The sequence below is a fragment of the Corvus moneduloides genome, chromosome 12, assembly GCF_009650955.1.
Source record: "Corvus moneduloides isolate bCorMon1 chromosome 12, bCorMon1.pri, whole genome shotgun sequence".
NCBI classification, from domain to species: domain Eukaryota; kingdom Metazoa; phylum Chordata; class Aves; order Passeriformes; family Corvidae; genus Corvus; species Corvus moneduloides.
In genome coordinates this window covers 6,526,642-6,545,923 of record NC_045487.1, presented here as the reverse complement: position 1 = coordinate 6,545,923, position 19,282 = coordinate 6,526,642, and the positions used below count along the sequence as shown (strand labels likewise).

At 57.3% G+C, this 19,282-nt stretch overlaps 2 protein-coding genes across 6 annotated transcripts; both read left to right on the top strand.

Moving 5' to 3' along the window:
- Positions 1–273: 273 nt before the first annotated feature.
- Positions 274–12,691, top strand: ADGRG1 (adhesion G protein-coupled receptor G1). The gene is made up of 14 exons (XM_032121889.1): positions 274–542; positions 5,821–5,908; positions 6,423–6,848; positions 7,317–7,440; positions 7,522–7,669; positions 7,746–7,874; positions 8,095–8,211; positions 8,774–8,819; positions 9,173–9,273; positions 9,350–9,465; positions 10,401–10,675; positions 11,298–11,409; positions 11,611–11,879; positions 12,046–12,691. Exons 2-14 carry the CDS (start codon positions 5,869–5,871, stop codon positions 12,147–12,149), a joined length of 2,007 nt encoding a protein of 668 aa, XP_031977780.1. The 5' UTR covers positions 274–542; positions 5,821–5,868; the 3' UTR covers positions 12,150–12,691.
- A 101-nt stretch (positions 12,692–12,792) lies between these two features.
- Positions 12,793–19,072, top strand: ADGRG3 (adhesion G protein-coupled receptor G3). Of its 5 annotated transcripts, XM_032121888.1 has the most exons (13): positions 12,793–13,596; positions 14,045–14,074; positions 14,163–14,322; positions 14,402–14,513; positions 15,059–15,199; positions 15,288–15,410; positions 15,494–15,533; positions 15,612–15,712; positions 16,189–16,301; positions 16,452–16,735; positions 17,028–17,121; positions 17,563–17,849; positions 18,288–19,072. In XM_032121888.1, exons 1-13 carry the CDS (start codon positions 13,419–13,421, stop codon positions 18,401–18,403), a joined length of 1,779 nt encoding a protein of 592 aa, XP_031977779.1. In that variant the 5' UTR covers positions 12,793–13,418; the 3' UTR covers positions 18,404–19,072. The 5 variants fall into 5 exon arrangements, 4 of the variants coding, with proteins under 4 accessions (XP_031977779.1, XP_031977776.1, XP_031977777.1 ...); XR_004242591.1 differs by having other exon boundaries at positions 15,494–15,712; positions 17,028–17,107; positions 18,288–18,588; XM_032121885.1 differs by having other exon boundaries at positions 17,028–17,849.
- The last annotated feature ends 210 nt before the right edge of the window (positions 19,073–19,282 follow it).

Here is a 19,282-nt window from a genome sequence, read left to right as displayed (position 1 = left end):
CGCGGTGCTCGCAGGCTGAGCCGGGCCGAGCCGAACCGGGCAGGTGCCGTGACCGAGGGCAGCGGCCCCTCAGCCCCCGCAGCGACCTCGGAGGGTCTCGCTGGGGGACGGGGTGCGGCCGCTGGTCCCGGGATACCGCTCTGAGCCGAGCCGGGCTGCGAGGTGCCGAGCCGGGCTGCGAGGTGCTGAGCCGAGCCGTGACGTGCCGAGCTGAACCGAACTTGGCAGAGCCGGGCCGGGCCGAACTGGGCAGGTGCCGTGAGCGACGGCGGTGACCCCGCGGCTGCCGCAGAGATCGCGGGGGTCTTGGAGGGGTCGGTGCGGGGCACTCCGGTACCGCCCCGCTGAGTCACCGCCTCCGGGGGTACGGGACGGGGCGGGGCGCTGCTCCCGGGGCACCGCGCTGAGCGAGCCGGGCTGCGAGGTGTGGAGTGGTGCTGAACCGAACCGTGCCGAGCCGTGCCAGCCCAGCCGAGCCGTCCCGTGCGGAGCCGGGCGGTGCCGGGCGGTGCCGGGCCGTGCCGAGCCCGCCCCGGGTCCAGGTATGGGAGCAACGGGGAGTGGTTGAACCGGGGACGAGGGAGGATCGGGGCGCCCGGTGTCCGCCGTGGGGGTCCCAAAGGCCGCGTTGAGGGGCGTTTGCTCGGCATCGGGAGCCGAGAAGATGCTGCGGCGCTCCGGGCGCGGGCAGAGCGGCGGGAGCACGGGGTGGGGAGTGAGCGGGGTGGGCGTCAGCCGGGGCTGGGGCAGCCCAGCAGAGCTGGGGGGCACTGGGGCTCCGCGCGGGCGGTGGCATCGGGCAGCGCCCCGGCTTGCTTGGGCAGAGAGCAGCCTGGACGGATGGAGCGGAGGGGTCTCTATGGGGGGGCCCGAGCTGCACCCCGCTCCGGTGGGTGCGGGGGCTCAGCGGTGGGTGTGATGCCTCCGGCTGGGCAGAGCCCGGGGTCTCTGCTCGTGGCCATGGTGCCAGTTTTCTGTGAAACCAACCTTCATCCCTGCTCCATGGGGCTCGCACTCCTCTGCCCGGGAGCCAGGCTGGATTCCTGGGCCATGAAGCCACAAAGCCCCCTGAGCTGCCCGGGACCGGCTGTTCCGGGCTGCTGCCAGCGGCAGAGCTGAGCTCCACGAATCTCCACCGGCCGTCGGCCCGGTGTGTGGCCATTGCTTTCCACTTTATGGGAACCACCAGCACACCCCATTCCTTCCCTTCCTCCCTCCCGGCGGAGGGTGCAGCATTCCCGTGGGATCGCTGGCATGTCTCGACAGGGTGATCTCCCTTCCCTAAAATGCCTTTTGGGGGGATTCCTCCTGCAACATCCCAGTTTGCTGCTGCCGGTCCCGGCATGTCTCTGCGGGATATGGGATGTAGGATGCTTGGGGTGGTCCCTGTCCGCTGTCTGTGCTGCCCCTCCAGAGAGACCAGCAAAACCCAGCGAGACCAGCTGGAGAATTGAAATGAAGTCTCCTGGAATAACCTCCTGGCAGCAAGTCCGAATGGCTGTTGAGGAGGGAAGGCAGCCAAAGCTCATTTCATGGTCTGAGGGCTGCAGTAACCCCTCCCCAAGCTCCACCGCCAGCGGGGAGCCAGGAGTGTTTCAGAAATGGGGAGGAGGGGGGGCAAATCCTTTGAGCCCGGGACTGCAGCCATAGGGGGGTTTGCCATGTCCCTTGCTGGGTTCGCAGCTCCCATGTGAATTAAGCCAAGGACTGAAATGCTGCATACTTGGTTGCAGTCCAGCTCTTAATCCCACGGCCTGGGGGCTGCTATTCGCAGAGTAACAGGTTTGCAAACAACTGTGTGTTGCCTGAACGGGGATCCCTGGGATTTGGCCATCCCTGCACCTTGTGGTGGCACCCGTGGGTGCAGGCGCAGAGCTGTGTGGTTTGCAGACAGCAGGCTGGGTGGCTCCCAGCGTGCCAATGTCTGCACGGGACCAGCTGGGCACAGCCTGTCGGCGCCTGTTTTTCAGGAGCGCTTGGACTCACCAACTCCTTTCCCATCAGCTCACCCGACAGCTGGGGTCTGGCAGGAATCCGAGGGGCCCACAGTCTCTTACCTGGCTCCTTGGGTGCTGCAGGCTTTGCCCTCACCAGGCTCCAGCACCTTGTTTTCTGTGCCAAGTGCCTGGGAGCCTGATTTGGGGTGGTCCTGAGCTACTTTGCACTGCCCTGCACCTCCCTTCCCTGGCACCCAGGCAAGCAGTGGGGACCCAGCTCACGTGAAGGCGAGTAAGACCTGGGAGGGGACAGGGTGTTTTGGGAGCCATTTGAAACCCAAGGGAGTAGTTTGGAAGGGGGATGGAGGGAAGATAGGGCTGATATGCAGGAGGAGACATGGGGTCACTCTCAAAGAAGTCTGTGTGGTGGGAGTACGTGGCAAGGACAATTGTCTGTAGCCCCTGTGGCCAGAGATGTGCTTGCACCACTTTGTTGCTGTGTCACATCAGCCTCAGCCCAGTGTAGGTGTACCTGGCAGAGCGTGTGTGGCTGCTGCCGAAGCCGCAGTCTTTGTGTGCCACCGAGCCGGGCGCCGTGTTGCCCTGGCACTGAAGGAAGTGCTGGGTTAGTTCACTGTGATATTTCTGTTTGTGGTGCTTTTTAGGAAATGGAAAATTTTAAAAAGGTTTTGAATGTCAAGACCTAGCTCTAAGCAAACTCTCTGTCTCAGGAGCCCCAGGCACTGTCAGGCACCTGTGCCAGCCTCCCCTTGGTTCTCCCCACGCCTGTGTGGGAAGGGACGGCTGCCATTGGCTGGCAAAGAACAGATCTGGCAGGGAGCTGTGCTGCTCCCGTGGGAATCACTATCAGATCTGGTTTCATCCTGCTGGCAAGACTCATCTTGAAGGTGCTGGGCCTTCTGTGCAGCACCGTGGCCTGGGAAAAGCTGAAGCACTGCACCTCTCCCCGTGGCACAGCTTGTCCCTGCCGGGCTGCCGGCGCAGTGCAGCTGCCCCTCGACTCTTAGGGCATTAACAAACGCGCCCGGTCGGCCCCGGCCGCCCACCGGTGCCGGGAATCACATGCCGATGGCATGAATAACGTGTGGCTGGCCCCTGCCGGACACACGCCACTGGCCAAGGACAAGGGCACTTTGTGAAGCACTCAGATACCGACACTGGGGCATGCCTTTGCAGAGGGACCACGATGGGGTCCTCACATCCTTGGACAGCTCCAGACCTAGGGCACATTTTCTGTGGCCCCTGCTATAGGAAGCTGTTTATGCAAAGCTGTTTTGTATCTCTGGGAGCCCGTCCTGGCTTGCCTCTCCGTGCCACAGTTTCCTCATCATGTTGCTGAGTCCCTGCCTGAATAACCCACTGTGGTGACGAGCTTCAGACTCATTAACATCTCGAGGAACAGAGCGTCACTTTCCTAACGGACCTGAAAGGAAAAGAGATAAAAGCCCCTGGATCTCCCTGTTTCCGGTGTTTGTTTGAGTCATCAGAGCATCTTCCCTTCTCCTTGAAAAAAACGTCATATCCAAAAGCCACGTGCCACCTCCAAAAGCTTAAATACCTGCTGCCAAGTTACCCAGAAAGCATTAAGGTGGTAGTAAACACTGGGCTTTTTATTCGTGGTTTTTTTTAGTATTTTTTCCTCCCCCATTCACCTAAGGTTTAGAGACCTCAATATAATGCTTTGGCTTTTCTTTCCAAGACCAGTATGTTAATGGTGATGGAAGGATACGAACTGGTGTCTGGGCCTGAGCCTCCCTCTCTGCTGATAAGGGAGCCTGCTCCAAGCTGTGCAGCCCTGGCAGAGTGTCTGCCACCTCTTTGTACATAATCTGCTTGATTTTGAGGCCAAACCAGCAATTTTTCCCCACTGCCATCCGGGTATGGGAAGATGACGAGGCAGGATTCAGCTCTGATGAGAACTCAGCACATCCGGCTACCTTTCCTATTCTTATTGCCAGCGTGGATGGAAGCCGTGGTTTCTCACTGTGAAACCATTTTCAGGGGATTTTCTCTTGCTATTGTTCAGCTCAGGAAACGACAATCGGAGTCAGGGCGAGCGGGACCATACAGGGCTCGGAGGGGAAATACCGGCCCCCCCACCCACTTTCCCGTAGGGATTTCTGGTCCCAGTTGAGTAACAGCTGAAAAGGGCTGATTCTCTCCTCCAACCATCCCAATAAAATCTTAAAGATGTCAGCATAGTGGGATGGGCTGAAGCCTCGTTAGGATTCAGCATTCCCCATCCAGCGGCGATGCATTATTGGTGTGCCAGCTCTGTGCTGCCTCAACACGGTTGGAATTCACGTGCAGCTCCATTGCTTTTAAGTGATCCAGGTGTTTCCCATCTCCAACAGCATTTTGCCACCCCAGGTCTATGTTTTTTGGATATTTATGCATCAGTCCCAAGTACGTGGCAAGGCACCGGGGTGCCAGCCCCATCCAAATCCATTTACTGCTGCCAAGTCATGCCTGTGCCATACCCTCCCACCTCACACTGGGAGACCTCGTTAGTGTCACTTAGTTACAGCCGCGGCAGCGGTTAATTAACAACCCGAAGCCGCTGTCTTCCGATGATAAATTGCCACAAGAAATAGACAGGGAGGGACAGGGAGTGGGCTGTACACCCATGCAGGATGCGTGCTGGCTACAGAAACTTCCAGACAAAGCCTGTACTGGTGGGAGAAATCTGCTAATGAGTTCTCAGGCAAGTGATTTTTCCCCAGCCTTCCCATCCCAAGACCCCTGAGCACCTGGGAGCACTCACAAGCCTTTGCAGGTGATGCTGGTTGGTGCCCCAGCAGCCACTCACAGCAAACAGAACAGGACTTGACAGCTGGTGGGCTTTGAGGGGATGTTTGAGAGCGGTACAGGATGGGGGTGCAGCAGTGGCAAACAGGGTGCTGGCTTCACTTTGGGCATTGACAAGTGTTCTGCTGGGCCAGCTGCTCCAGCAGCCCCCACCAATACTGTGTCAGACCTGGAGGGGCTTCTGCTGGCTGCCAGATCCTGGCAGGGTGTGTCCCATGGTTGAGGTGACAGCAGGGTGAGGAGGAGATGACACTTGGTGCATCCCAGCAGAGCTTGAGATGCAGTTTGTGGCCTGGGGCAGGCAGAAGGCAGGATGAAAAAGGCTGTATGTGTGAAGGCGTAGCTGGGTGAGCTCAGGGGTGTAGCAGCACCCAAGGGTGCTCAGTGCTGGCCTGGGTGGAGGTCACAGAAGCCCTGCTCTTGTGCAAAGACAAAGAAAAGGGTGGTGGAGCAGAATGCCAGATGAAGGGATGGGCAAAGGGGCTGTGCAGGATGTGGCCCAGCTGGTTGGGGGCAGCAGATTTGGGCAGCCATGGTTGCTGTGCTGGCCTTGCCAGGATGTGCCTGGGAGAGCCTGCTTCTGCAGGATGAAATGATGGAGCGGTTTGCAACGTGCCCAGCTCCTCAGCTAATCTGCAGGAGCTGAAAGCACCCAAGAAAATAATTTTAGGGCTGGCAAGTTAGGAAACCACAGTTTCCTTCTGTTCCTATCATTTATGATAACAAGGCAAGGTGTTAAGTGAGATATGGAGCAGAGAGCGGAAGAGGGGACCCCTCCTATGTGGATTCGTAGGTGATTGGAGCCTGTGCTGGAGTGCTGGGGCACCCTCTCTGTGCTGAGAGCTCAGGGGCTTCCAGCCTCTGCCATCCTTCCAGCCCACAGGCAGGTTGGATGCCCAGTGATCCTGGCTCCTCATGGAGACAGAGGCAGCAGGGAGCTGGCTGTGACACTGGCTGGTGTCCCACCTGCACAGCCTTTGCTCTCCATCCCTGCCCCCATGGCATGGGGGATACTCAAATGCTCATGTGGCCCCTTTTCCTTTCCCTTTTCCAGGCTCTGCTGTCTCCTCGAAGGCCAAGCCAAAGTAGAGAGCTGCCCAGGATGAAGGTTCTCTTCCTGCTCCTTCTCTCCCCTCTCCAAGGTAGACTATCCCGGTTGTGCCCTGCCTTGGGATGGTGAGCTGGGTTTGGGCTGCTGGGAGTAACTGGCAGCCCCAAAACTTTGGCTGGGGGCCACCATGAGGTGTATGCAACCAAGGCTTCCACAAAAGTCAAACATCTCATGGGCCAGTGTGCCTCTGGTGGGTCTTTTGGGCAGAATGTGTCCTTTCCAGGGAAAGGAGATGGTCTCCATCCATCCCTTCTGGGAATGGAGAAGTCCTCTTTCAGTCTCTGCTGATGTGGGTGGTAGCACATGGGAGAGGGTGTCCCTGAAAGACAGGAGGTCCTGTTGCCCGAGGGGCCCTGGCAGATCCTTGCAGCGTGGCTGTGACATTGGGGAGGTGGCTGGTGTCCTGCAGCCCATAGGACAGGGTTGGGGTAACTGGGGTGGAGAGCCTGGCGTGCCGTGTGACAGCTGCTGCAGGGCTGCAATGTTTGCCAGGGCTGGCTGTCCCTCCAGCTGATCTGCTGTCTCTGTGTGCTTGTACAATGCAGGGGTGGGAGCCAATGGCCACAGGGAAGAGGATTTCCGCTTCTGCGGTGACCGAAACCAGACCCAGGAGAGCTCTGTCATCTACGAGCACGACCGTGACTCCATCATCATCAAGAACACGGCCCAGGCACTGATAATAAAAGCGCCCTTTTCGCCAAACAGGAGAAAATCTTCCTACAAGTACAACCTGCCCCCCCCCTTGGGCAGGTACCGCTTCTGCATCTACTGGTTCGAGTCCAACAGGACCCTGTGGCTGGCATATGGGAAGCAAAGCATCCTCCTGGGTGGGGACCCATCCAGCAGCATCCCCGGGGGACAGGAGAGTCAGAAGACTGAAAGAACCAGCGCGTACATCTTCAATGTGTCCTACATCGAAAAGGGTGGGAAGAACACCTCCATGGATGCTAAAGTTGAATACGCCTTTCTTGGTAAATGCAGTTTAATGTTATTTTAGGGAAATTAAAGAATTGTTTTATCCCAAGTCTGTTCTCTAGCATCATCAGAGCACTGGTTGTTTCCCAGTATATGGTTTAGCCTGGTGATATGAAGATAGCTGAAGGGTGATGGAAGGGGATGCAGGTTTTCTTGAAGCAGCCCAAAGACAGCATCCCTAAAGGTGGAGATTTTCAAAAATGCCACTTGAAATCCTGGAAAATTGAGGTCTTTGCAGTGGTTTCTTAGGGTCCAGTCTCCACCATGAGGTCCCCATGGCCTCAGTGGGAGCTGAGCTCCATGTGGCAGAAAAGCCCTGCGGGTTGGGGTCACTATCAGCTTCCCTGGCTTGGAGTCACCTTGAAGCTCTCTGCTTTCTGCTCCCACCAGGGCTGTGCCAGGTAGTTCAGGGCATGAAAAAGCCAGATCTACCCCTGCATTTCATGGCATTTCCTTTCCATCAGCCTTTTCAGAGAGCATGCCTGTCTGGGAGCAGGATGTGGAGGAGCAGCTCACCTCCTTCAACAGCCTCCTTGCCCAGCCCCCAGCACCAGCCATGGGAGCCACGGAGCAGCAGAGGCTCCGGCGGTGAGTCCCCAGCTCGCCCCATTCCTGCCACTGCCGATGTGTGCCTGCTGCATCCAGCTCACTGTGCCCCTTCCCCAACAGCAAACTTGGGAAGCTGGAGAAGATGCTGGCCAAGGTGGAGCTCGAAGGGCAGAACCAGACCTTTGGGAACGCCACTGTGCACGCAACTGTCCTGAGGGTCCAGCCCAGTCGGGCTCCTCAGCACCTGACCTTTGCTTCCCAGAGAGAGGTGGGTCCTGGAAAGTCTGCCTTAATGCTCTTGTGCTCTCTCCCGACTCTCTCTCCTGATGAGTCTTTCCTTGCAGGAGGGTGGAGAAGTCCAGGGATTCACAGTGGACCTGCCAAGCAGCCTGTTCATGATGGTGAAGGAGAGGGAGGAGGTGGTGGAACACAGAGTGCTCCTCATGGACATTAACAGGCAGACCATGTTCCAGGTAATGCCCACGTGAATGGCATGGTGGGGTGTCCCGTGGTACAGGGCTGCAGGGATGCCACCAGACCAGGCTGCTGGTGCTCACGGGGAGAAGATGCTTCAAAGATGAGCTAAAAGCTTGACAGGGAAAGTCCTGGGATCTCCTTCTTGGGAACTCTCCTCTGCTTCACACCTGGCAGCTCTCCTTTCCCACACTGCCACCTTCTCCTCTTCTCTAACAGGATGAAAACAGCAGCCATGTCCTGGGTAACAAGGTAGTCAGCATCTCCCTGGTGGACACAGTTGTGGCCAACCTCTCTGACCCGGTGGTCCTCACTTTCTTCCATGACGAGCTGCCGGTAGGTGGGGAAACAGCCTCATAGAACCTGATCCCACCAGGAATGGAGGGGGAAGGAGGGCTCAGGCCTCGCCAGCTTAGGGTGTGGTCACAATCCAGCACTTCCATGCCCTTGGCCTACCTGTGCAGGGTCTGCTGTGTCTTCTGGGGCTGTATCGCAATCATGGCTTCACTGTGTGCACTAGTGGTGGCACTGCCTTCCCCTCTCCAGGAAATGCCTCATGGCAGATGTGTCACATCCAGAACAGTCCCCAGGGCTGGGGACACTCTGAGTTAATAGCCCCTTGGCTCATTCATGGCTCTGCCAGGTGCCTGCTCAAAGCTGAACCCCTTGTTTGGAAAAGAGGACGTGGGAGGAGGTATCTGCTCCATCAGATGGTTAACAGAGTGGTCACTGCCAGGAGCCCACTCCCATTGTAGGGGGAGTCTGGTTTATCAAAGTCATAGCTTGTCTCCTGAGACCATCTTGCCTCCTGCCTCATGTTGTCCCCTAACAAAAGTTCTGGGCAGGCAACAAACCCACAACTACATCCTGACCAGGGCCTGTGGTTTTGTCATTGCAGACGAACATCACCCCACTGTGCGTCTTCTGGCAGGAGGACGCCTCTGGTGAGTGCCCCTGCCCTTGGGTGTGAAGTCAGGCCCTTTTTCCAAGGTACCACAGCCCCGCCAGCAGGGCGAAGGTTGCTCTGCACTTCCCTTCCTCACTCCATCTCCATAAGCCGTTCCCACAGGGCAGATGTCAGGTTTTCCCTCCATAGCTAACCTAAGAGCTTTCCCCTTCCCTAGGGATGGGTTCTCATGCTGAGGGAGCTATTTGAATATGTGTGCTTGGCCTGGGACAAGCTGGGACTCGCCACTCTTGTTCTCCCTCTTTCCATGGACACCTTGCCCTGAAGATCCTTTAGCCCAAGGCAGATGTTCCTGCTGCTCACCAGATGCTCTCCCTTTCTCTTGCACAGCCAGTTCTGGGAGCTGGGACAGCTATGGGTGTACAACAGTGGCAGGGAGCAGCCAGACAGAGTGCAAGTGCAACCACCTCACCTACTTTGCTGTGCTCTTGGTGGGTAGCACCTTCCCTCACATCCCTACATCATTCCCACTGGCTGTTCTTCCTCACCACCTCTCCTCCTCCTCAGGTATCCTCTCCAGACATCACCCCCCTGCACAGGAATTACCTGAGTATCATAACCTACGTTGGCTGCCTGATCTCGGCTTTGGCATCCATTTGCACCATTTTCTTCCTCTACTTCAGGTACAGTCTGATGGCTCACCCCACGCCCCCTCTCTGTGTCCTGTCCCTGGCCATCAGCACCTGGGTGGGCACAAGCTGTCCATGGGCAGTTGGTGGCCTGGCTAGAAGCATCATGAAGGAGCCTTGCTTGAAGAAAGCAGAGTTCTCCTGTACAGGATCCACCCTCTTGGTCAGGTCTCCTGCAGGGTGCTCAGGAACACCAGCTCTTTTCAATGATTTTGGAAAATCTCCTTGGTTATTGTTATGGATGCAGCAAGCAGAAGTCTGCAAAGATCTTTTCAAGGACCTGGAGAAGAATGTGGGTGTCTTCTCCTGAGTCATGCCACTGATCCTAAGCAGATGATTCAGACCTGAAATCATAGAATCATAAAAACATAGAATGGTTTGGGTTGGAAGGGACTGAAAGATCATTCATTTCCAACCCCCCCGCCTGGCCTTGAACACTTCCAGGGATGGGGCAACCACAACTTCTCTGGGCAACTTGTGCCAGGGCCTCACCACCCTCACAGGGAAGAATTTCTTCCAAATATCTAATCTAAACTTGCCCTCAGTTTGAAGCCATTCCCCCTTGTCCTGTCACTCCATGCCCTTGTTCAAAGTCCCTCTCCAGCTCTCTTTAGGCACAGGGGTGTGCTTTAAGGTCTCCCTGGAGCTTTCTCCAGGCCACACAACCTCAACTCACTCAACGTGTCTCCACAGGAGAAGTGCTTCAGCCCTTTGAGCATCTTCAATTCAGGGTCAGCTGCAGGGGGCTGGATTTGCGTGGGGGATGGGTGTTCCCACCTGTGGGGTTGGTCTCTCAGTCCCTCGCATTACCAGAAAGTCTCCTTGCTCTTCTGCTGGGGCGAGTTGCCCCTGAAGGGCTGTGGGGTGTTGTGGGCACCATTGGTGCTGGCCAGGCATGGTGGTGAGGTCTGCTGCTTTTGATTCTCCAGAAGCAAGCAACGAGACCAGATCACGAGCATGTACATCCACATGAACCTGCTGGTCGCAATCTTCGTCCTGGACGTCACCTTCCTCATCTCCGAGCACTTGGCTGGCAGCGGCAGCGAGGCCGTCTGCAGAGTCGGGGGGCTGCTTCTGCACTTTGCACTCCTGAGCTGCCTCACCTGGATGGGCATTGAGGGCTACAACCTCTACCGGCTTGTGATTGAAGTCTTCAACGCCTACCATGACCACTTCCTCCGCAAGCTCTGCCTGGTGGGCTGGGGTGAGCATGGGGGAGGCAGAGACATCCTGAGGGCACAGGGTGGAGGGGCACTCGGGTAGGTCTTTCCCACCAGACACGATGCCTAGATGGGGATGGAGACACAGCTGTGGGGGAGCAGGCGTCTGTCAAGAGCCTTGGTGGAGAAGGAGACTTGAAGGCTGAAGCAGAAGCTGGTGCTAGAGCAAGGGTGGGTCACCCTGGGGGTCACCCAGCAATGGAGACATGTGAGAGCCACCACTTGGGATCTTTAAATAGTAATGGGATCATCTCTTTCTGAAAGAAACATCCAGGACAGCCCAGAGAGATGGGCTGGATGAGGGAAGTGCCCATGCTTCTCTGCCATGCTTTGGGCTAGAGGTAATGGCAGGAAGATCTTAGGATCTTTCATGGCCTAAAGCTCCACATCCCTGGGAGGTCCCCAGCTGGGATCAGCACAGCACTGCTCCCTCCCAGGCTGGGGCTTATGCCAGGTGCCCTTGTCATGTGCTCCATCCTTGGTTTCCTGGTGGGAGGGAGGATGTTGGCTTGTGCTCTATGCAGAGAGAAAGGGGCAACAGGTCCTTCCAGAAGGTCCAAAGGCCAGGGAGTAGGGCAGCCACTTCACTCTGCTCTTTGCACCCAGGATTCCCCATCTGCTGTGTGATGTTGATCTTCCTGGCTAGCTGGACGAACTACGGCTCCTTCTCCGTTCCCATCTATGAATCCATTGATGGCAGATCCATCAACGCAACCATGTAAGTCATGGGAGATGGGTTACCTGGTCTCTGCTCACAGGTAAAGTCAGCTGGCTAAACCTTCACCATGGCCTGGGGCTTTTCTGGGGTTTTGTGCCGGGGCATCACCCCTTCCTGGGTTTTGGGCTGGTACCACACTTCCCAACTTGTGTCCCTGTGGGATGACACAGCGTAATGCTCTGCCCTTTCTCCTCCCTCCAGATGCTGGATCACGAGCCCCCTGATCCATAACATCGTGAACCTGGGTTTCTTCAGCCTGGTGTTCCTCTTTAACTCGGTCATGCTGGGGGCCATGGTCCGGGAGATCCTCCGGCAAAACAAAAAAGGTCACAAGCTCAAGCACGTCCTGGCCCTCTTTGGGCTGAGCATCCTGCTGGGCATCCCCTGGGCACTGATCTTCTTCTCCTTCACCTCTGGTGTGTTCTGCCTTGTCTCCCTCTACATCTTCACCATCATCAACTCCCTCCAAGGTGAGCCTGTGACTCTGGGCTCCTCTGAAGGGCACCAGGATTTTCACGGGGTGTAGGTGGGGTGGTGATGGGGTGCAGGAGGAACTCTGTCAGGCTGGGTGGCTCGCTCTCAACTGCTGTTTGTCCTTCAAGGAGGTTCACCAATGCTTCCTCTCCCCTCTCCCAGGTTTCCTCATCTTCCTCTGGTACTGGACCATGGTGCTGCAGGCGAGGAAGTCTGCAGAGCAGAGCAGCTCTGACAGTGCCAAGCTGCAGCCCAGCAGCAGCTGAGCCCCATGGTGGCTGTGCCGTGCCAGAGCTCCCCACGCCAAGGACGGCCACAAGAAGGACCACACCATCTGCTTTGCTACTGCTCTTGCCCCGTAGAGCTGCAAGGAGCCCAGGGACCCACAGTGGGGCTGGCCACCCCTCACCGCTGCTGGCCCTCTCCCCAATTTCCCCACCCACTCCATTCTGACAGGCTTGGCATCCTTGGGGCAGGAGGGAGGGAGGGAGGGAGGGATGCTTACCCAGGCAGTGGGGGCTGTAAAAAGTGGAAGGGAGAGGGTCCCCAGTGCCTTTGGATGTCCCCTCCCATGTCCTGAGGCCAGGGATGATGAGTGGGAAAGGCCCAGTTTTCAGCCCCTGCTGGTGGTCACCATGAGGGTTCTTGCCCAGGGAAGATAGAAGGACTCTGCCCCCACTACACCCTCAGGCAGCTGGAATAATCTATTTTTGTTATTTTGTTGAATGTCTATTTTTGGGTGATGTAGGAGTTCAGTGAGCGTGCCTGCACACCAGAGTTGTGCCCATTAAAGTTGTTCCTCTTGGAATGTGTTTTGCTGGGGTCTCTGCTTGGTGTGTTGGTGGGCTCTCTGATGGGATCCACCTCTCCTCTGGGTTACCCCATTTCTGGGTCAGGACCCAGCATTTTACCCTGTAGGATCCTGCTGAGCTGGGACCGATAATGGTGCTCCTGGCAGAGCACTGGCTGCCTGGTGCCGTTGGGGTTGGGGTGACGGAGGGAGATACCACGGCTTGGGAAGTCTCTCGGGACCATCACTACCCAGCAGAAAGGGAGGCAGGTGGAGGACAGGGATCTGAAGAGGGAGACATCACAGGATGGGGATCATCCCCTCAGTGGCTGTGGGGCCAGGCAGAGTCTGGCTGTCCTGGCTGTGCCTCTTGCAAGCACAGCACCACATCTCCCATCCCACCATTCCCCTTCCAGGTGGTTTTGGATCATTCCCCTCCACCCACCTTCCAGCACCCAGCTGGGGCAGGGGTGCCTTGCCAGGCACAGGATGTTTTATCCTAGAGGGTTGTGGTGATGCCCCATTTAGGAGGAGGATGCTCCAGCATTTGCCGGGCTGGTGAGGGCCATCAACTGTGGGGAGAGGGCAGGACTGTGGGGAGAAAGGGAAAGCAAAAAGCCCTGGGGCGGTCATGGGAAGGAGCCACGGGGGAAACTCGGCAGCTCTGGCGGTTGTTGCCGTTGCTGTGAGCTGGGACAGGTCACTTGCCAGCCACAGGAAGGCGTGAGGGGTTCCCAGAAGGGAAATGAGGAACGGCTGTTGCCTCGGAAGCGGCCACAAGCCCCGGGGGAGCCTGGGGAGGAGCAAAGCTGCCGGGACAAGGGGAGCAGAGTGTGGTGGGATGGCCAGGGGCAGCCAGGAGACCCCACAAAGCGGCATGAACCTGTTCCTGGGCACTGTCCTGCTGCTTCTGCTGCTGCCTGGTGAGTGGCAGGTGAAGTGGGGACAGGCATCCCTAACCCAGGGGATGCATGGGCTTTGTGGGAAGGTTTTCTCATGGGAAAGTGTTCACCAAAAGACCATGTGGGGATTTCATCCTGAAATGTGGACAGGCCAGAGGGGGGCATCCCCACTGGGATGTACAGAGGCTGGGGGGGGTTGTTGCTGGGCGCTTTGTTAAAACCTGGGACCAGCAGTCTGGGGTCTCCTTTGTGAGCCCCTCTGGCAGGCTGGGCACAGCAGTTTTGCCCTCACCAGCTCTGATCGCTGTTCAGGTGTTTTGAAGCCCACGTAACTGCAGGACTGTTCCTTTAAAACCTGGCAGCCGCCAGACTCTCCTGCCTTCCCTTCCCCTTTCCCTCCGGACAGGGGGAGGGCTGGCCCTGGATTTTGGTGTTTCCCCCCTTGTTTCTCCATGTACTCCTCTTCCAGATGTTGCCAAAGGACGGGACAGCTGTTCTGGTGAGTGGTCCCCTCCCCTTCCCACCCTTGCTCCCAGTGCCCACCCACTGCTGTGGTGCCCAGTGGTCACCTGCTCCCATCCTCCCAGCCCTTTTTCGGGGTGATGAGCACCATGAGTGCTGCAACGTGATGGTGAAGCAGCAGAACCCAGGCAACATCACCCACCTCCTGCACTTGTCCCGGCACTGCCTGGAGCTGTGGCACTCTGAGAGCCGCGCCTGTGCCTGCCTGCGGGAGCGCTTGTTCAGGTAGTGGCAGGGGTGGCCATGGCAGGGTTTTTGGGCTCAGTCCCCGTGTCCACCTGTCCCACAGCCCCCTGTCCCGCAGGCTGCTGCAGTCGGGGCAGCACAGTTTGCTGGAAGGGCTCAAGACGCTGCTCCTGAGTGTCAGCAGGGAGGACGTCACCCGAGACGTCCTCATCACCTTCTCCCCCACGACGGTGAGATGTGCCCCTCCCTCTCCCTTGCTTGGAAGGACCCACACCTTGCAAGCATCCCTCAGCCCCTGCCCCAGGGCTTGGTGTGCCCTGCAGTGCTCTTCCTCCTCCCTGTGGGGTTGCATCACAGGCCCATGTCAACTTCAACATCCCTTGGCAAGGAGTCACATGAAGTGGTGCTTGGGAGGAAAGAGCCCTCCCCAAGGAGCCATCTCAGCAGACTGAGGTGGTCAGAGGGAGGGTGAGGTAGGAAAGGAGGAGGAACATGTGTGACCTTGTGCCTCCTGCCCACCCACAGGCTCTCCCAGGCTCTGAATGTCCCAGGGGACCATGTGTGTGGGTGATGGTGGGTAGAGAATTTGTGAGGTCCCACTGCCAGCTCTGCCCCCATGGATGCTGGGTGCTGGGGATGAGGTTCTCCCCTTCTGCCCTCAGGGCTCCTGCAAACCCACCTGTGCAGGGCCGAATTTGTGCCTGGAGCAAGATTGGTGGGTCCTGAACAGAGAGGTGACCTGCCAGCAACAGCCTCTCACTGCTCTCTGCCACAGGGCCCCAGCAGGCTGAACACCACAGAGAAAGGAGAGACAGGTAAAATCCACCTCCCCAGGGAGATATTCCGGTCCCTGAGTAGCCAAACAGTGAGTGTGGTGGTGACAGTCCTCGATATCCAGCAGCTTGGCATGTTCAAGGTATGAGCTGGCATTGCCAGCATCCTTCATGCTGCCACCAGCACTTGCTAACCACCAGCTCAGCTCTGGCAGCGTTTCCCCTCCACAGGAAGTCAACCAGACAGCACAGGTCTTGGACAACACCGTGGTGGGCATCACAGTGGGAGAGAGCAGCATCTCGGGGCTGCAGGACCCTGTGAAGCTCACCTTCGCCCACAGGCAGCTGCCCCACGTAAGTCAGCCCTGCCTGCCCTCCATCTCCCCTCCAGTGCCCCTCCCCGTGGCGCCGGCTGATGCTGCTCTTCCCCACTGCAGGGCGTCACCCTGCAATGCGTTTTCTGGGATCCCAGCAAAGGTACATCCTCGTCGGGTGCGGGGCAGGGCACAGGTGCTGTGCCCAGCACTCACAGCCATCCCCACGTGCCTGTTGCAGGGCAGGCAGGAGGCTGGAGCAGCAGTGGATGTGAAACGCAGCCCGGGGACAAGGGGACAGTCTGCTCCTGCGACCATCTCACCTTCTTCACCCTCCTCCTGGTGATGATCCCACTTCCTGCAGCTCCTGTGCCCTGGCGGTGCTGCCTTCTCACTTTGGTGGCCCCTCGGGTGTCATGAGTAGCCACCCAGAGACAGTTATAGCTGTTCCCAGGCAAGCCCAGGCCCCAGCTCAGGAGGGCAGCAGCAGGTCAGCTGAGCAGGACAGGCTGGAAAAGGCCTCAGCCTTGTGCAGGCTCTGACACAGCAAGGCTCGAGGTCCCACATCCTGGGGGAGACTCCCAGGAGGGTGTGCATGGTGGTCCACTTCACCCACCCCTCACCCCACCTCAGAGCATCTCCTCTGAGCCACCACTGCTCTGCTTCCCCTGAAGACCTTCCGGGGGCCAGACTGGGGGCTGGTACGGGGTCTCTGCAGCAGCCCACTGGGGTTATCAGCCCCATGGCTCTGGTAGCTGCAGTTAGGTTTTCTAGGCTGGTCCAGGGCCTGTCTAACTCAACATCTGCATGTTTGGCAGAACCCAGCTCTGGACAGCTCCACAGCAAAAGCCTTGATAGCTGTTGCCACTGCTGGCTGCGGGGTAGCCATGGCTTTCGCCATCTTCACCATCGCCTTCTGCATCTTCATAAGGTGGGGTGTGCCAGCAGCTCCATGAGGGCTTGTCAGCCTGGGAGAGATGTGAGGCAATTTCGGTGCCTGTGCGTGGACCTGCTGTGGTACAGCACAGGGCGCTGCTCAGCTGTGACCCCTGCCTTTCCTGGTCCCTCTGGGGACACTCAGGTGTAGGTTCAGGTTTGAAGAGACCGTCCACATCAACCTGGGGCTGCACATCAACCTCGTGGGCAGCCTGTTCCTCCTTAACCTGGTCTTCCTGCTCAACAGTGGGCTCTCTGGCAGGAGCCACCCAAGGACCTGTAGAGTCCTGGGGGGGCTCACCCACTATTGCCTGCTCTGCTGCTTCACCTGGACGGCGCTGGAGGGCTGTCAGCTCTACCTCCTCTTTGTCAAGGTCCTGGGCATCTACATCCACCACTACCTGGCAAAGCTGTGCCTGATTGGCTGGGGTGAGCACCACCAGCCTGGACGAGAGATGGGGGGTGAGAGGGGCAGTGGGAGGTTTGGATTGGATATTTGGGAAAAATTCTTCACTGAAAGGGTGTTCAAGCACTGGAACAGGGTGCCCTGGGCAGTGGTGGAATTACCATCCCTGGAAGCGTTCAAAAGATGTGTGGCTGTGGCACCTGGGGATATGGTTTAGTGGTGAACGTGGCAGTGCTGAGTTAATGGCTGGACTTGATGATCTTAGAGGTTTTTTCCAACCTAAACAATTCCGTGATTGTGTCTCCCTTCTTCCAGGCTTCCCCGTTCTCGTGGTGGGAGTGGCAGGAGTTATTGGCAGCTATGGAGAATACAGCATCCAGAACATGGAGCACCAGGTCATAGCCCACCTGTGCGTGTGCCACTGCCCCCAGGGCTCAGGTGGCCCTTTGGCACGGGGAGGGGTAGCTCAGTCCTGCCAGGAGCGCACTGGTCAGGGATTGCACCCATCTGGCTTGGCTTTACGCCATGCTTCTGCTTCTGCTTCCTTAATTGTGATTGCAACACATCAGCCACCCCCACCTCTCATGCTGAGCCTTCTCAGTGACACCTGCAGCCCTCCCAGGTCATGGAGGGACGTCCAAGGTCCACCTGGAGCTTCCCCAGGCTCCCTCCCAGCTGAGCAACACAAGGGCAGTGATATGCACCACTGTCCCTCTGCTTCACCTGGCCTTGGAAAATCCCCCAGCACAAGGGTGTCCCTCCATCCCCAAAAAGACCCACAGGGAAGGCTCCCATGGGTGCTGCTGGGGTTTGCAGGGCTGCTGGAGGCACCACGGTTGTCTCTTTTCAGGTGCTGGATCACTTCCGAACATCTTCTGGTCCACTACATCACCAACTGTGGCTACTTTGGCCTCATCTTCCTCTTCAACATGGCTGTCTTCGGGGTGGTGACCCAGAAGAGCTGCAGCTTGCGGAACACTGGGGCAGTGCAGGGACACCGTAAGCCCTGGAAGGTGACTCTGGTGGCAGCAGGGCTCTTCTGCCTGCTGGGAGCCACCTGGGCTCTGGCATTCCTCACCTACGGCATCTCTTCCGCGGCCGTGCTCTACATCTTCACCATCCTCAACTCTCTCCAAGGTCAGCATTCACTCTGAGCTGACTTCCCTGGGCTTGGGTGGGGAAGATGGAGGAGGCAGGAGCCAGCCTGGCTGTGGGTTGACCAGGGATCCCAAGGTACCACCATCTTCCCAGCACTGTCATACCCTTCCTTTTGGCAGGGCACGTCAAGCAGTAGGTCTCAGCCACCAGCATGGAGCTGCTCATGGCTTCCAACTACATCCACCCCACCTGTGGTGGTGGTTTTCCTGCAAGGAAGACATTCCTTAGCAGAGGACTAGGGACATTATCCACTCATGGCGTGTCCCAGCCAAATGGTTCACCTTAAGGAGGGGGGGACAGGAGTGAGATGAGGGAACCCCCTGGAAGTGGAAGTGTCATGAGCATCCTGGCAAGGTAAAGGCAAGATACTTCCCAGTCTCCTGCTGCTGCTGAGTGTTTGTCTTCCTTTCCCTGCAGGAATCTTCATATTCATCTGGTTGGTCGTCCTCTACTACCCGAAGACAAAGGAGACCACTGGTTCCCTCTCCTACATCACCAGACATGACAAAACCACCACAGCCTCCCAGGACTAGCTCCTGGCTGGACCTCTCTTCCTGCCTGCACCTGCATCCACTGAGAGCAATCTTTGATCCTGGCAGATGCAGCTTCCTCACAGAGGGAGGGATCAGTTTACCACACCTCAGTTTACCCCTCAGTGGGCATGATCCACCTCAGCAGGGCTCTTTGCTTCATCCCTTTCATTCCTGGTGGGTGGCCCTGGGCAAGGAGCTCCAGAGATGATGCTTCTGCAAAGTCTCTCCAGGCTGCACTTCCATGGTCTTGAGGGGCTCCTGATCTCATTCCCCAGGGGACAAGGAGGAAGCCCACAGAGCACCTGCCTTCAGCCATGAAAGAGCCATCACCCTCTTTGTCAAAAGTGGTCTTTAGTGCTGAACCAGCCCAGCAGTGAGTTTCCTGACAGTGGAGGGAGAGGATTGACTTGCTCCAGCCCAGATGTGGGAGGTTTGTGTCTGGGAGTCGGCAAAAAGAAGAGGCAACCCATGAGCTTCTTTGCAGTACATCTCCCTGCTCTCTGGCAGAGATATGCTGGATATCCTTCCTGCAAAACACCTTCTGGAGCCAGTGACAATTCCCTCATGGACACTGTGCTTCAGCCAAAATGCACACACAGCTGCCTTGCAGGGCAACTACTGTCTTGTCCTGATCTGTATTTTAATATTAAATCCCTGCCAGCTCTCTGAGCACTGTGAATTTAGTCTTTAATACCTACAGTATTGTTTGTTATTTGCTTTATATTAGGGATGTATCAATGGACACAAGTTTTGCTGGTAATTTGTCATGAATGAAAAGAGAAATGTCATGAATTAAGGCAGAAATCACTAAGGATGAGTGCACACACACACGTGCATGCACAAAGCAGCCCCTTCTCTGCTAATGCTACTTTGGTGTTG

Excerpts from the sequence above, each read along its gene's own strand:
- ADGRG1 (XM_032121889.1), top strand. The coding sequence starts at position 5,869 with ATGAAGGTTCTCTTCCTGCTCCTTCTCTCCCCTCTCCAAG. Across the intron at positions 7,441-7,521 it reads GAGCAGCAGAGGCTCCGGCG|CAAACTTGGGAAGCTGGAGA; the intron begins GTGAGTCCCCAG and ends CTTCCCCAACAG. Across the intron at positions 8,212-8,773 it reads TCTTCCATGACGAGCTGCCG|ACGAACATCACCCCACTGTG; the intron begins GTAGGTGGGGAA and ends TTGTCATTGCAG.
- ADGRG3 (XM_032121884.1), top strand. The coding sequence starts at position 13,419 with ATGAGGAACGGCTGTTGCCTCGGAAGCGGCCACAAGCCCCGGGGGAGC. Across the intron at positions 14,075-14,162 it reads AGGACGGGACAGCTGTTCTG|CCCTTTTTCGGGGTGATGAG; the intron begins GTGAGTGGTCCC and ends CCATCCTCCCAG. Across the intron at positions 15,713-16,188 it reads CCTTCTTCACCCTCCTCCTG|AACCCAGCTCTGGACAGCTC; the intron begins GTGATGATCCCA and ends CATGTTTGGCAG.